The sequence below is a fragment of the Phasianus colchicus genome, chromosome 19, assembly GCF_987193195.1.
Source record: "Phasianus colchicus chromosome 19, bPhaCol1.hap1.1, whole genome shotgun sequence".
NCBI classification, from domain to species: Eukaryota; Metazoa; Chordata; class Aves; order Galliformes; family Phasianidae; genus Phasianus; species Phasianus colchicus.
Genome location: NC_143454.1, coordinates 7,900,999 through 7,916,418, shown reverse-complemented (window position 1 = coordinate 7,916,418; position 15,420 = coordinate 7,900,999). Strand labels below are relative to the sequence as shown.

At 48.0% G+C, this 15,420-nt stretch overlaps 3 protein-coding genes across 3 annotated transcripts; 2 read left to right on the top strand and 1 right to left on the bottom strand.

Moving 5' to 3' along the window:
• The first annotated feature begins 49 nt into the window (after nt 1-49).
• On the top strand, nt 50-5,131 carry C19H9orf78 (chromosome 19 C9orf78 homolog). The gene is made up of 9 exons (XM_031601705.2): nt 50-207; nt 614-673; nt 1,295-1,346; nt 1,542-1,612; nt 1,799-1,876; nt 2,305-2,502; nt 3,016-3,152; nt 3,931-4,029; nt 4,417-5,131. The coding sequence occupies exons 1-9, from the start codon at nt 77-79 to the stop codon at nt 4,506-4,508; spliced, it is 918 nt and encodes a 305-aa protein (XP_031457565.2). The 5' UTR covers nt 50-76; the 3' UTR covers nt 4,509-5,131.
• A 129-nt stretch (nt 5,132-5,260) lies between these two features.
• On the top strand, nt 5,261-8,901 carry LOC116234244 (torsin-1A-like). Its single transcript, XM_031601704.2, has 5 exons — nt 5,261-5,504; nt 5,613-5,878; nt 6,487-6,662; nt 6,754-6,881; nt 7,538-8,901. The coding sequence occupies exons 1-5, from the start codon at nt 5,291-5,293 to the stop codon at nt 7,786-7,788; spliced, it is 1,035 nt and encodes a 344-aa protein (XP_031457564.1). The 5' UTR covers nt 5,261-5,290; the 3' UTR covers nt 7,789-8,901.
• Nucleotides 8,902-10,247: 1,346 nt separating this feature from the next.
• TOR1B (torsin family 1 member B) lies at nt 10,248-15,386 on the bottom strand. Its single transcript, XM_031601703.2, has 5 exons — nt 15,112-15,386; nt 14,766-15,031; nt 13,295-13,470; nt 12,534-12,661; nt 10,248-12,216 (listed from the first exon to the last, which is right to left on the bottom strand). Exons 1-5 carry the CDS (start codon nt 15,368-15,370, stop codon nt 11,951-11,953), a joined length of 1,095 nt encoding a protein of 364 aa, XP_031457563.2. The 5' UTR covers nt 15,371-15,386; the 3' UTR covers nt 10,248-11,950.
• Between the last annotated feature and the right edge of the window lie 34 nt (nt 15,387-15,420).

Below are 15,420 nucleotides of genomic sequence, written 5' to 3'. Positions count from 1 at the left end.
GGGCGGCCCTCGGCTCCTGGCCGCGCCGCCGGAAGTGCCGGCTGCCAGGCCGCGGGAACGGCGTCGGCGCGGAGTGATGACGTCATCATCTCGCGACGCGAGCGAGAGGAGCGGGGCCCGAGCGATGGCGGCCTCCAGGGCCTTCCGGCGGCGCAGGGAGGAGCCCGAGGAGGATGAGGAGGACGAGCAGCTGGCCGAGGAGGTCAGGTGAGCGCGGGGGACGGAGCCTGCGGGGCTGCCGGGCGCTACCGGGCACTACCGAGCGCTACCAGGCACTACCGGGCACTACCGGGCACTGCCCCGCGCCCGCCCCGCGCCCGCCCCGCTCCGTGCCCTGCGTTCTTTCCTCAGCTGAGGAAGCTGTGCAGGAGCGATGCAGCCCAGCAGGTGCCGTGTGCACTTCTTCTGCTTCAATAGGTGGATTCCTTAAGTGTGGTAAAAGAGAAAACGCTTATTAAATCTCCGACCAGACAAGGAGGCACTGATATGCAGAAACGTAGGGTAAAAACAGTGTAGAAGGCTTGGTGTTAACTGCAGGAAATGAAACAGGGTGAATTAAAGGAAACCGAGGCACTGAGTACTAAGGCCACTGGTTTGGGTTTTTTTTCTTCAGGTTAAAACTCGAGGAAGCCAAAGAAGTGCAGAGCCTCAGGAAACGACCCAATGGGGTGAGGTAAGTGTGTGAAGCTGTGTTCTATCTGGCACTGTCATGCAACAGCAAATTTCTCTGTCGATACCCATCTGCTTTGTGTAGAAGTAGCTCCATGTCCCAGAGTGCCAAAGGTGTGTTTGTGGCAGAGGAGTTTGTGTCAAAGCCTGAAGGTGGAGTGGGTCAGGTGCAGGAACATGGGAACGTGGTGCCAGCCTGCAAAGTCTGTGCTATGTCCTAACTATGGAAAAAAAAGACTAAGATTGGAATTTATCATGAGATGTATTTAGTCAGATTGTTTTCTATACATATAGCAGAACAGTAGATTTACTTTTGTCCCTTTCATATTTTCTCCCTTCTCTCTCATATAGCAGCTGATGCAGTAGTTGAAATGTGCACCAGCAGCCAGCTTTGTCCCTTACTTTGGTGATTCATTACAAGGCACTAAAATCTCTCTGCCTGAACTCATCATCCCAAAACGTTGATAGTTCCTCTACCTGCAGGGAGGGGTTAGGAAGATTGTCAGTTTAGTGTTAATACAAGTGTTTGAAACCTGCTAGATCTAGAGAAGGGCAAAGAAAGACAACATTGTTGGTAATGCATTTCCTTCTACTGAATTTTGTTTCTTTCTTTATGGCCAACTAGCGCTGTAGCTCTGCTTGTGGGAGAGAAGCTGCAAGAAGAGGCAACACTTGTGGTAAGTGCTCGACATTTTCATCGGATATTTTGTTGCTAAGATGTAAGGATGTGAAAACTTTGGTGTGCTCCAGTTGATCACTGTAGGAGTCTGCTTCTTACAGCCTAATGCTTTTTCTCCATTTTTGTCCAGATTTTGAAGACTAGCATTAAACTAAAAGGGAGCTTCAGGGTTTTGTATTTTATCTTACTACAGGATGACCCATTTAAGATAAAATCTGGGGGAATGGTGGACATGAAAAAACTGAAAGAACGAGGCAAGGACAGGTGAGTGCATATGAGCTCTGAAGATCTTTCCCTGGACAAGAAGTAAGTCACAGCTAGCAATAAATTAACCAAAAATTGTACTGCTTTGAAGAACTTAATATATTGCAGTTTTACTGGCTGCTACTACCCTAGCTTGTCAAATTAGTTAAACAAAAAAACAACTGCAACAGTGTGGTTTTCATTTAGGATTAATGAAGAGGAAGATCTGAACTTGGGAACTTCCTTCTCAGCTGAAACCAACAGGCGGGATGAGGATGCTGACATGTAAGTTGAGCTGCATGGGGTCTGTGATGTTGAATTCTGGGTTGGGTGTCCTCTCATTTTGTTTATTTATTTATTTTATCTTGGATACTGAATGTCTCAGAACATCTTCTTGATTCTCACCTGCTTTTTCACCTTCTGGCTGCCAGACTTGAGCAGGCATTTTCATGAACAAAGTTGGGAGGTGCCAGTGGGGTAGCATTAAATACCAGCAGCAGCCTTCCCTTATGGTTATGGAAGAGCTTGGAAGACCTTGATCAGAGTTGCAAATATCTTGTTTTGTGCTCTTGATGTTAGCTGACTGCTTTTGGAAAAATTATTCATTTCTCTCTCTTAGCCATTGGGAGAGTGATGCAGCTGTGTTCAGCAATTAGGTCCGAGTACAGAAAACAGAACTAAATACCACATATCCCTCGTGGATTGTTCTTTAGGATGAAGTACATTGAGACAGAGCTGAAGAAGAGAAAAGGAATTGTGGAGAATGAGGAACAGAAGGTGAAGCTTAAGAATGCTGAGGACTCTCTGTATGAGCTGCCAGAGAACATCCGTGTCTCCTCTGCCAAGAAGACTGAAGAGATGCTGTCCAACCAGATGCTGAGTGGCATTCCTGAAGTGGACCTGGGAATTGAGTATGTTGTTCATAAATCTGTTAGTTATGGCCTGAATTACAGAGATGAGCACTGTGATTGGAAGCTGCTGGTCGGCAGAGCACTGGTGTGGCTGGATTATACAACCCCCATTTGGCTCTGTGATGGGATTCGGTCTTGGTCTGGATTAGTGGGGTGTTTAGCACTGCATGTTAAATTAAACACAGCAGTAGGATTCCAGTGCAGCGTGACAGCATGACCTCTGGGAAGAGGCACTTACATTTTTGTTACTGCAGACTACAGCTCTCTGGAGTTTATCCATATATGTTGTGCACTGAAATAGGATGTGTGAAAGATGCTTGCTTCCCTTTTACCTTTTGAACAAACCATGTAAGCATCGAAGTTGCTATAGCCTGCTGCCTCTCAAAAAAAATTATAGCAAATACTATATGAGCACTATTACACATGCAAATCCATTTGTTTTGAACAACTTATTACTTGCTTGTTACTCTTCTTAAATATGAATGAGTTTTTAATTCTTTATTTTTTTTCTAGTGCAAAAATAAAAAACATAATCTCAACTGAAGAGGCCAAGGCCAAGCTGCTGGCAGAGCAGCAGAACAAGAAGAAAGACAGCGAAACTTCCTTTGTTCCCACAAACATGGCTGTTAACTATGTCCAGCACAACAGATGTAAGTCTCATGTGGCTGTCCTGACCCAAGTCTGACCTGCCCCTCTGCTAGAGAAAAGCAGTCAGTTCAGATGGAGTCTGTGCAGGAGAAATTAGTCTGTGTATCAACACAAGCAGCTGTCTGGTTTCTTTCTCTGGGATGCATGTATAGGCTCCATCTGGTTTGCCTGTTGGTTGATTTTTTTTTTTTTCCCCTCCCCATCCATCAGCAAAGAGAGGGGCTTATTACTTATGACCTGACTTTCTGCTCTTGAACTCCCAGTTGACAGTTCCTCATAAATTTCAAGATTTTTTTTCTTTAAGTTATGTCTCGAACGTGTGCTGGAAGTGTCTGCCTTGTCTGTGGTTATAAATGATGGGTTATAATAGAGAGAATCCATTTTGTGGGCTGCCAAAGCAGACAGGTGGTCAAACATACATAGATCTTACTAGACAGGAGATAGGAATTAATTTCCGGGAGAGCCTCTCATACCACAGCCATCTGGAGGAAAGGCAGCCTTCTGCTGTGTCTGACCATATCTACAGGGGTGACTTGGTGTCAGGTTTGTGTTCTGAGGGAAATGAAGATTTTTTGGATGACTTCTGATGAAATAGTGCCTCTGAAACTTGGTGTACCCCATCTTGTGTGTATTGATTATCCATAGAAACCAATTACTAGAACGCTTGTAGTGAGGTTCTGTTGTTTCTCCTAAAGATCAGTCGTAATAAGTGCCGTAGAAATACATCTATATGAAGAATGCAACTCTGAAATACCCTATCTGATGTTTTCCTTCCTTCAGTTTATCATGAGGAGCTAAATGCACCAGTGAGAAGGAATAAGGAAGAGCCGAAGCCCCGTCCACTGAGAGTGGGGGATACAGAGAGGCCAGAACCTGAACGTAAGTTCCTAATCTGAAATGTCTTAAGGAAGGTACTGGAACACATTAGGGTCTCATACAGAGATGTAGCTGTCTTTGTGCCTGTATGAGGTCCCCCAGGAAGCCATCTGGATGCAGGATTGTTTAGGGATACCTCTAGGTGGAGTAGCAAAGGTCACAACAGAAATGCGTTAACCAAGCTGAATGATAGGGGTTTGCTGAAAGCAGGGGTGGCAAGGGAAGCTAGGTTAGGGAGCACTGACTGCTGAAAGATAAGCTTTCACACAGCAAGGGACTGCAGTTGTGTGGCTTTACAGGAGTTCACAAGGTTGGAGTTAAGGAAACGTCTCCTCCTGGTTACATCAGGGAAAGGACTGGAAATGTGATTACTCTCTCTCTCTTCTGAAGGCTCTCCTCCAAATCGCAAACGTCCGCCCAATGAAAAAGCAACTGACGATTATCACTATGAGAAGTTCAAGAAGATGAATCGGCGATACTGATGGATGTGGACTGAGGCCTCTGCAGGGGTGCTTGTTCTCTCTGTCTTCTCATAGAGGATTTTGTGTCAGTGCCATGAGATGGAGGATGGGAGCCTCCCCGTGCTGGTGTCATCTGCAGAGCTTTTCTTGTGGTCTTGCAGTCGATCTGTTTGCAGGTGATTGTGTGAACTCTGGTCGGTAAAATCTTGTATATAATTTATTTTCTGTTATAAAGCTTATTTTATGATAACATTTGCTTTCACGGCGAGCGTTTTTTCAGCGGGCAGATGAACGGTGCTGTTACAGATCCTTTCACCTTCTTAAAAAGCGTGGACAAAAACAAGTAATGCATCCTTTCAAAGCAGCAGGGAAGGGGGAGCTGAAAGGCAGCAGGTTGGAACGCAGCGTGGGGAGGAGGAGCTGCTTTGTCCCAAGGCCTCGCTGTGCAGAGCTCTGTGCTGGGGGCCGGGGGGCGACGTGAGGGAGCCTGAAAGCGAGAGGTGGGACTTTAATAAAAACGTTTTGTATCGTAACAGACGCGTTGTTCTTTCTGCAATTGCGGACGGCCTGTTCCGCGGTGCCCTCCTGCAGGCACAGCGGCACACATCGCTCGTTTCGTGCCTCTTTCTCGCTTTTGACTGAAGGCGCCCCTTTCCGTACTGCGCTATTGGCACATTGGTGACGTCTGTCACTCCCGCCCGACATGGCGGCCCCCAGCCCGGCCTCTGCCCTGGCTCAAGATGGCGGCGGCGGAAGCGGCGCTGCAGGCCGGAAGCGGCGGACCGGAAGCGGCCGGGCCGGCCATGAAGCCGTGGCGGGGAGCGCGGCGGGCGGCTCTGGGCCTGGCGGTGCTGCTGCTCGTCGCGCCGCCCGCGCGGGCCGTGGAACCCATCAGCCTGGGCTTGGCGATCGCCGGGGCCGCCGCCTCGGCCCTAACCGGCATCATCTCCTACCCGCGGCTCTACTGCTACTTCAAGGAGTGCTGCCTCCAGCGGCACGAGCAGCGCGTCGCCGCCGGTACGGGCCGGGCCGGGGGAGCGGGGAGGGGCTGGGCGGCCCCTCGGTTCTGGGCCGGGATGGGGCCGGCGGTTCTGCCCGCCGCTAACGGCTCGGTGTGCTGCGCAGCGCTGCAGGAGAGCCTGGACAGAAGGCTGTTCGGGCAGCACCTGGTCAGCAGGGTGGTGGTCAGGGCCGTGCGGGGATTCCTCGGCAACGCCCAGGCCAAGAAGCCGCTGGCGCTGTCATTGCACGGCTGGACGGGCACCGGCAAGAACTTCGTCAGCAAAATCATCGCCGAGAGCATCTATAAGAGGGGGCTGAAGAGTAACTACGTCCATCAGTTCGTGGCTACGCTGCATTTCCCTCACGCTCACAGCATCAACCTCTACAAGGTAGAAATGGGGGGTGGTGGCACTGCTGGGGTGGGCTGCAACATCTTTAAGGTTGGAAATGGCCTCGAAGATCTTGAGAGGATTTTATAATGCAGCAGAGCATTGGTTTGTGTGCTGTGTTTTAAGAAGGACTCATCGTTGTCTTTTTACTTTGTGAGTGGCTCGAAGTAAGGACTGAGGGCTGGATTCTGCTTCTGCCTGTTCCAATGACTGCAGGTGGGGTTTCGCAGTGAGTCGGTGTAGTTTTGATGCATGGGGGATGCTTGGACCAAAGCGCTGCCAGCAGCACTCAGTTTGCCTCACAAGGCTCTGCTCTGTGTTGCTGCTCCTCCTGGTACCCATCCTTTGTCCTGATATTCAGCCTTTCCTTTTTGATATGGTTTCAGGAATAGCTTTCTCTTGAGATTTCATGCATGTCTCATCCTGTCTCTGGGTATCTTCATTTTTCAGAACCGTTTTATTTTCAGCTTTTAGTCGTGTTTCAGTCAAGAAGCCAAGCTATCACAGTAATGCAATTGAAAGGAGTACAAAACTCAGGAAGCAGAATTCCTGTTTTCTGTCTTTTCAACACAAACTTTTTCATCTGCTCCTGTTTCCATGCCACTCAGGACCAATTGCAGTCATGGATTCGGGGAAATGTGAGCATCTGTCCCAGGTCAATTTTCATATTTGATGAAATGGATAAAATGCACGCAGGACTCATTGATGCCATCAAGCCATTTCTGGACTATTATGAGCTTCTGGATGGAGTGTCATACCGACAAGCCATCTTCATATTCCTCAGGTAAGGAGCAACTCCTTGGGTTTGCTGTCCTGTGCACACAGTGCCTTTTAAAACTACCTTCAGTTACAACCTTTGTTTTGTCTTTTCATAGCAACGCGGGAGCTGAAAAGATAACAGAGGTGGCACTCGATTTCTGGAGAAATGGGAAGGCAAGGGAAGATATACAGCTCACAGACATGCAGAACGCACTGTCTGTATCTGTATTCAATAACAGAAATAGTGAGTAAAGCTGGGATCGCTTTTGAGGCCGTCAGAGTCCCATAAAAATGTCAGTCAGCCATCAGTGCACGCACTGTATTTCACAGTAGTGGTTTCTGCTTTATGTGGTCTCCAGTTTTTGGCCTCTGGAGCCACAGTGCAATTTGTGGTCAATGGGACAACTCTTGTGATGAATTAGAGCTAAGCATACCATGTGTACCTTGTTTGATGTGTGTGGGTTACATTTGTTGGGGGAATTGTGTGCTGTGCATTCATTGGTGTACTACTGTGCTAAAGAGAAAGCAAACAACGGAAATATAAGGCTGGATGTGAGCTCGGGGGGGAAAAAAGGAGCAGAGCAAGCTGGTCTGTGAGAACTGATAACAGAAAAAATCGGATCTTCTCTAGGTGAGAGAGGTGAGCCTGTGAGACCAGTATCTGGGGAGCAGGGCTTAAAAGCAGACATTCAGAAGAGATCCAGCAGACCGTGTTTGTGTGTCTGAGACGATGCAGAAAGTACCATGAGAATAGACTTAATTTTACATTGACTTGTGCTTTGTGGGGCCCTAAAAACACAGATGGATTCTTCCTGGTTTGATGCAGGGGCTACGATATTCATTCCCTGGCAGTGTTTAACAAGAGGAGCAGTGACAAAGCCCTTCTCTTTCCTTTTGTAGGTGGATTTTGGCACAGCACCTTGATTGATAGAAATCTTATTGACTACTTTGTTCCCTTCCTGCCTCTGGAATACAAACATGTGAAAATGTGTGTCAGGGTGGAGATCGAATCCCGTGGCTATGCTGTGGATGAAGACATTTTAAGCAGAGTAGCAGATGAGATGACCTACTTCCCCCGAGAGGAGAGGATTTATTCAGATAAAGGATGCAAAACTGTGGATGCAAAGCTGGATTATTACTATGACTTATAAGGCTTTATTGCTGCAACCTGCAAAGGAGCAAATTTAACTTAATCATGAAGTGGAGAACCCGGAACATTTCATTTGTAAGCACTTTTTAAAGGAAGGAACATTGTTTTAACTGGTATGTAAAGAAGCAGCAGCACCTCTGCATTTTTATTCTGTCACTAATCACGATTCCCAGGCACGTCAGCATTGTGCCATCAAGGTAAGGAAGAGCTGCATTGTGAACTGAGGGCTCTGACTGTGCTGAAGACATCTCCCACATGGTGTGGATCAGCAGAACCCCAGGGCAGGCTGTTTGTATGGGTAGTGGGACTGAGAGTATGACCAAATTGTAATTGTTGTTTGGGTTCCTGTGGGTGGCAATATAGAGAATCATGACTGAAGTCCCTGTTTGTTGAACCCTTCAGTGGGCTCGTGAAGGAGCATTCCTCTAATGGCATTACAAACAGGAGGTGTGTATTTTCTCAGTTAGCTTGGCTCCAGCAAAAAGAAGGGCATATTCTGTAATTTATATATATATATATATTGGTATTGCACAGCATTAGAAAGAATGTCTTTCTCAAAATAGCCATATAAATTGGCTTTCTTTGAGTCAGAGTTAAGAATATGAAACTCTTTGGTGTCAATAGTGTTCAGTAGGAGGATTTAATATTTAGTAGAGAGAGGAAATGAGTTAAAAATCCCTGTGTGTCTCATCACTGTCGTTGGTCCTAATTTTGGGTTATTTCTTTGATGGATGAAGTTGCCTGTCATGTGCTCTCCTAGCTATGATCTTCCTACAGGAGAGCAGTGTGCTGTTGAGCTGGCTCCAGGAAAGGGTATGACTTAATGGGAAATGTATGCAGGTTGATTTTACACCCAGGAACTGGAAAAGAGATTTCTCCTCCCTGACAGAGAATTCAGAAGGCAGCTTGCAGGGTTTTCCCTTTTTCCTGTTCTCACAATGCTGTATGCCTTTGAGGGTTTGGGATGAAAACGGATCCAAATGCATATGGAAAAGCTGTGAAATACATCACCTGAAGTTATTGCAGCCTGTCAGACTTCTTTCTGAATGTGAGCACTGCAAAACCTTTTGCATTCCAGTTTCTATTCACAATAAATTCTTCCCATCAGAAATGTGTTTCTGAGCTGCCTTCTGCTGTTCTTTGCACTGTGTTCTGATGTTAATTTCTTACCCTGACCCTTAATTGAGAAGGAACATGCAGTGTGTCTGGCTGAAGCCAGGTGAGTAGAGCACCCACGTTTTCAGAAGCTGCATCGTGAAGTTTTCCCCGTGAAGAAATTAAAAAAGAAATAGCTGTTAACATTTCAACATTGCAGTTGTGCTCTGAAGTTGTGTAATACGCCAATTAACTTATCAGTCCTAGAATTGGTCAGCAAACACATGCTCTGAGCTCAGGTACTTATCTTTCCTTGGCTTTATGATCACAGAAAATGACGAGTTAATGGAAAAAAGCAGACATGGAAACGATAAACTTTTACTACTGTCTGGTACCTTCTCATCAACAGAAGCAACTCAGCCAAGCAGCTCTGGAGCTCGTCCAGCCTTAAATGTGCTCTTAGTTCTGTTTCATGTGCTACAGCAGCATCAATGGGAGCATTTGACAGACACTGTAGCAGTAGTTTATTGTATAATTGCCCTGGGTGCTTTAGGGTGAGTGGGAGCTTCCTCCAGAGGATGCAGGAGTGATGTTCAGAGGGGGAAGTCTGCTTCCAAAAAATCTTTTATCCAAAACCACAGTGCTATCTGGGAGCAGAACCCACTGCCATCAGATCCTTCTGATCCTGCAGTTATTCCCCCCCTCTTTTAAAGTGCGTGGTTTCAAACAGAGCTTCTGACTTGCTGTAAGAGGGTACTTTGGGCTGTTCTTTATTAATGTGCCACCTGAAATGGGAGCAGACAGCAGTAGGAGAAATGTCAAACTGGGGGAAAGGTCTGAGCCTGACAGAAACGGTGCCTTGACCCGGTGGGAGCAGCTGAGCTGTCCCCAAGACTGAATTCTGTTTGCTCTTACCGAAGTCCAGCACAAGCAGCTGCTACTTCAGTTAAACCTTCTACAGGGAAAGTTCCCAGATCTCATGCTGTGCTTGTAAAATAGACTTTATGGTTAAAATGCAGTGACCTGCTAAGTGCTTTCTTAGGATCTTTCTCTTACTATCTATCTTTCTTAGATTATCTTTTTCCCTTGCTAGGAGGCAGCCTGACCCCGGGCTGCATACATGGCAGATGTTCTTAACTAGAGCAGAGCTTTTAAGACTTTTCTGGAGCTGGTTCTTAGACCCAAACCTAATGAGCTGTATTACTGAATTTCTTACCGTGTTCTTGGACAGCTCAACCTGCTTTAATATGAGCAAACTATTTAGTAGGCTTACCCAACAATTAAATGATTAAGTTATTCAGGGCAGCTGTTTGGAAGCTGCATGCAGTACAACTTTTCTGTAGTGAAAATGATTCAGGCAAGAGAGAGAAATGACTGAAGGTTTATTCCAACTGCAGTACAGTGGTAACAGTTAGTGTTGAAGTAACAGAAAGCGGTGAGAACATTTACACTTACAAATAAGTCAGTTAATAAGCAAAACATTGCATATGGAAAGCTGCAGTCCAATGTCCCAAGGTTAATGGCTAGCTAGCATTTGGCTCTGGAGATTGCATCAGCACCACCAGTTTGCCAACATTTGACAAACTCCACGTGGAGCTGTAAAAGGCAATTGACGCTTCTAAATTAGAGCTGAACATTAATGCTAAGCTCTCTGCTATCGTTTCCATTGACAAAGTAACAGTGAGAGCTGTAGGTTTGGCATCACGTCTGTGATGGAGGAGATGCTGTGGTTCAAAAATAGCCCACACCCTCAAAACAGTTCAAGAAAACTAATCAATGAAATGTTAGGCACTTCTGTCTTGCACCACTGTGTTTGATCCACTAGTGATGGGTGGATGGTGGAAGAGTTAAAGCTACAACAGCCTTCCAAAGCCCAGCCTGACCTGGTGGGGGAAGGCTCAGTCTTTCCCACCTTCCTCAGACATTGTTCAGTGATAAAAGCTATTATAAAAACACACATCACCCAGTGAGGTATGGGATTAGTGGTGGTTGAAACCCTTTCCCATACCACCTTCTCTGTGGTTCTCCAGCATTGCATTCTTGTTGCTTAAAGTTCAGTATAAAAATACACTATTAAAAATAACTTCAGCCACAAAAGTGTCTCATAAGCCGGGCAAGGGGAGGAGAGCCTGCTCCTCAGCTGCAGGGACTGCTGAAGACATCACAGCCTCCAGGCCCAGGAGCCCACGCTGTGACAGTCAGACCCTTGAGAGCAACTTCTTTCTGCCTAACAAGCAGAATTGGCCCATTGTGCTGTAAGTCAGCCCCTTCCCGTGTGTCCCTGTGCTGAGGAAGGCAGACGCTCTGGAGTCACTGTGCAAATTCACTTTGCCCCCTTAGAAAAATATTAGAAGAAATAAAAAAATCACAATTTCTTTTTCCCCGAGGAAGTGGTGCAATAATTACATTCTCCCCTTCCTCCACCATTTAGTAACAGCTCCCCCTGAGCTCATCTCAACTTTACGTATTACTATAGCAGGAGATATGGGATGATGTAAGTCAGACAAGAACTATAACACTGCCATTCAGTCCTTAAGTAGCTGAACTCTCATGTGTAGAAGCCACAACAGCATCAGTGTGTTGTGAAGATGGGAGCCTCCCAGCAACCCCCTTCTGACTGCAATGCATCGAGGTATGTGCCCTTGCTGGCACTACCACAGGTCTGATCACACTATAAATCCTTTCAATTCACTGTCTCATAAGCTAGAGTCTCTCTGTACTGCAAGAGTTCTTCTGCTTCTGTAGGTCTGTGGAAAGGGCAGTGAAGGATTTAATAATCCTAGCACTTAAAGGAGTGAATCAAGAGAGTTGTATCCAGTACCACGGGTGTCACACTCATAAGTCTTCTAACAGGTTAAAAAATGGGGGCAATGTTTGGATACCAGCCAGTTTAGAGGTGAACAGTGGGATTTTATGTTAAAAAACAAAAGCTTAAAAGCCCACACCACTCATTCTAGGATTTCTACCACATTCCCTGCAATAGTAAAAAAAAAAACAAAACAAAAACTTAAGTGCAAATAGACAAGTTTCCAAAAGCTCTGAAAGTGCTTTGGAAAGGTGAAGGGTAATCAGTCCATGGCTTTTGCAATGTCTTCATGGATGTCCAGCTTGGCCTGTACAGTCTTGCAGCCTTTATCGGAGTAGATTCTTGCTTCTTTTGGGAAGTATGTCATTTCATCAGCCACTGCCTGAACAACCTTCTCATCCACTTCGTGCCCACGGGCGATCATCTCAGCCCGCACGCACATCTTCACGTGCTTGTGCTCCAGGGGCAGCAAGGGAACAAAGTAGTCAATGAGGTTCCTGTCGATGAGGCTGCTGTGCCACAGTCCACCTGCAGGAGTTGAAGGAAGGAAAAAGATATAGGAAGGACATTCTCTAAACTTGGGTCTGCATTGGGTAAGCTCTGCAGATCAGACTTGATTCACAAAGAGGTTTATCTACCCCTGAGCAGCTTCTGTAATGAAAATTTCCCTGGGAATGGATGATATTGAAGTGAAAGAACCAAAGGGCCTTTGGTGATGGGGCACTGAGGAAAGCGGGGGACAAAAAAAGCAGAGCAGAATCAGGGTAGGTGAGGTGCAGATTGCTGAGACTAACCTTATGGTGTGAAGTAAAGCAATTCCCATTTTCTGGGGGAAAGTGACTTACTGTTCTTGTTATTGAAGACTCCTACTGACAGCATGGGCTCAAGGTCTTTCAGCTGAATATCTTCCCTGCGCTTTCCACTGGTCCAGAAGTCAAGCGCTGCTTTGTTAATTAAGTCACCACCAGCATTGCTATTAAAAAAAGAAAACAACAGTGAGCAGACACAATTAAGCCAGAATCTCTTTTCAGCTGGTCACATGAACTGTTAACCTTGAAATCAAACAAGTTACTGAAACAGAAACCTGTAAGCCAAAATAACCACCCTCCCAGGCAGACCAGTGCCCAGCCAGCCTCTCACAGCTCCTCACCTTGGAAGCTGCTACCCCCACTTCTTTCTCTAACCCAGTTTTTATTGCTGAGCATGACACTGTAAGGTGTGACACGTTCCCCATGCCAGTCCAGTTCAGCTCTCCTGGCTGTGCCCACTCCCAGCCTTGCCTTTTGCCCACCACCCAGCGAGGGGAAAAAAAGAAATCCTTGAGGCTGTGCAAACAACAGCCAAACACTGGGGTGTTATCAGTGCTGCTTTAGCCACAAATGCAAAACACAGGCACCAAACAGGCTGCCCTGCAGAATTTTAACTCCATCCCGGCCATACCCAGTGCACCTATCCCAAAGAACTTCTCCAAAATCTGAGCTCTCATGCAAGCTGTGCTTTGGGCTGGTCTCATGAGTTCTCATATATCTCTTCTGCTGAATGAAGTCCCATACAAACACCATTAGCCTCATAAATACAGATTAGTTTTCAAAGAGATGCCACCGACCTGAGGAAGATGAAGATGGCTTTCCTGTAGGACACCCCATCAACCTGCTCGTAATAATCCAGGAAGGGCTTGATGGCATCAATGAGACCCTGGTGCATTTTGTCCATCTCATCAAAAATGAAGACTGAGTGAGCACAGGCACTGACATTGCCTCGAATCCAGTTCTGCAATTGCTCCTGAAACAAGGTGAGAAATGCTGCAAGATGAGGCTGTACCATGAGGTGGTCACAGGGAGTCCAGACACCCCTCCCCAGCTGCCCCCATCCCACCTCACTGGTTGTGTCCTTTTCCCAAAGACAAGACCATAAACACCGCAATTGATCCCTTGGATATAACACTGAATTTAAAGGTGAATTCTTCCCCTGCTCACAAATCAAACTTCCTCGTTCCTTCTCCTTAGTGCATGGATGAGATGATGAGCTCTGGCTACAGCGATTTGTCTATTTGCTTTAAGTCAGTGTTTCCTCTTTCATACAGAAAGCACAACTACAACCCCGTCCATTCAAACGCTGGAACGTGAAGATAAGAAATCCCCAGGTTGGAGGAATGCCATATGGAAACTCTCCCACCTACACTTTCATGGCACAGTGCAGTGGGGCTGAGCAGCAGTCAGCACCCAGTGGCCACTTGTTCCTAAAGGATGCACAGAGAGTACGGAGAGTTACTGAAACACTGAGGTTGGGAAGGACCTCAGAGCTCCTGTCCAGAGGAGGACCACTAAGATGGTCAGAGGGCTGGAGCAGCTCTCCTGTGAGGGTTGAGGGAACTGGGCTTGTTTAGCTTGGAGAAGAGAAGGCTCTGGGGAGACCTCATTGTGGCCTTCAGTACTTGAAAGGAGTGTATAAACAGGAGGGGGAACGGCTGTTTACGAGGGTGGGCAGTGATAGGACAAGGAGGAGTGGTTTTAAACCGAGACAGGAGGTCTAGGTTAGATATCAGGAGGAAGTTTTTCAATGTATTCTATAAGTTCACACATCACGGATGCTGACACAAGTAATCATTACTAGCTTAATGCACACCAACTCCTCTAATAGCAAAACCACTTAATGAACAGCAACAAAACATGAGAAGTCATTCCAGTTTTACCAATGCAAGTGAGGGATAACGACAGGACAAGGGGGAATGGTTTTAAACTGAGACAGGGGAAGTTTAGGTTAGATATTAGGAGGAAGTTTTTCACCCAGAGGGTGGTGAGGCACTGGAACAGGTTGCCCAAGGAGGCTGTGGATGCCCCATCCCTGCAGGCATTCAATGCCAGGCTGGATGTGGCTCTGGGCAGCCCGCTCTGCTGGTTTGCGACCAGCAGGGGGTTGGAACCGGATGATCACTGAGCTCCTTTATCAACCCAGGCCTTCAGCACCCGCGCTATCGGCACCGCCGCAGCCACAACGCGGCGTGGCAGAGCGGCTGAGCCACCGCAGCGCGAACCCAACGGCGCGGCGCTGCCAGCCCCGAACCGCCCCGCGCTCACCTGGTACAGCGGCACCCGCTGCGGGTGCGGGAAATGCAGCGTGGCCAGGAAGAGGTGCACGAATTTACTGCGCAGCCCCGCGGGGTGCACGTGGCGGGCCAGCAGCTGGCTCAGGAAGTTCTTCCCGGTGCCGGCCCAGCCGTGCAGCGACAGCGTCAGCGGCTTCTTGGGGCTGGGGTTGTTGCTGAAGCCCGTCACCGCCCGCAGCACCACCTCCTTGGCCAGGTGCTGTCCGAACAGCCTGCCGTCCAGCTGCTCCCGCAGCGCTGCGGGGAAACGCCGTCAGCACCGACCCCTCCGCGTCCCGAAAGCCACGACCCCCCCCTCTCCCCCCGCTCCCCGGTACCGGTGGCGTTGAGGCGGTGCCCGGAGCCGGGGCAGCACTCCACGTAGCTGCAGTAGAAGCTGGGATGTGACAGGTAACCGGTGAGCGCCGAGGCCACGCCGATGGCCAACCCCACGCTGAGCGGCTCCAGCGCCGCCAGTCCCGGCAGCACCAACCACAGCAGCACGGCCGCCCGCATGGCGCCTCCGCACGGCCCCGCTTCCGGCCCGCCGCCAACGGGAGGGAAGCGCCGCGCCCCCCGGGTAACCGCCGCCGCCATCTTTGTCAAGGGCGAGGGGCGGGGCGTCCTCACCGCCTCGGGGCGAGCTG

What these genes read in the sequence shown, in the direction of transcription:
- C19H9orf78 (XM_031601705.2), top strand. Translation starts at nt 77, where the DNA reads ATGACGTCATCATCTCGCGACGCGAGCGAGAGGAGCGGGGCCCGAGCG. An exon ending in AAACGACCCAATGGGGTGAG is followed by an intron (nt 674 to 1,294) that starts GTAAGTGTGTGA and finishes ATGGCCAACTAG; the next exon opens with CGCTGTAGCTCTGCTTGTGG. An exon ending in AAAGAACGAGGCAAGGACAG is followed by an intron (nt 1,613 to 1,798) that starts GTGAGTGCATAT and finishes GTTTTCATTTAG; the next exon opens with GATTAATGAAGAGGAAGATC.
- LOC116234244 (XM_031601704.2), top strand. Translation starts at nt 5,291, where the DNA reads ATGAAGCCGTGGCGGGGAGCGCGGCGGGCGGCTCTGGGCCTGGCGGTG. An exon ending in ACAGCATCAACCTCTACAAG is followed by an intron (nt 5,879 to 6,486) that starts GTAGAAATGGGG and finishes CATGCCACTCAG; the next exon opens with GACCAATTGCAGTCATGGAT. An exon ending in GCCATCTTCATATTCCTCAG is followed by an intron (nt 6,663 to 6,753) that starts GTAAGGAGCAAC and finishes GTCTTTTCATAG; the next exon opens with CAACGCGGGAGCTGAAAAGA.
- TOR1B (XM_031601703.2), bottom strand. Translation starts at nt 15,370, where the DNA reads ATGGCGGCGGCGGTTACCCGGGGGGCGCGGCGCTTCCCTCCCGTTGGC. An exon ending in AGCGGGTGCCGCTGTACCAG is followed by an intron (nt 13,471 to 14,765) that starts GTGAGCGCGGGG and finishes ACCTTGTTTCAG; the next exon opens with GAGCAATTGCAGAACTGGAT. An exon ending in GCCATCTTCATCTTCCTCAG is followed by an intron (nt 12,662 to 13,294) that starts GTCGGTGGCATC and finishes TTTTTTTAATAG; the next exon opens with CAATGCTGGTGGTGACTTAA.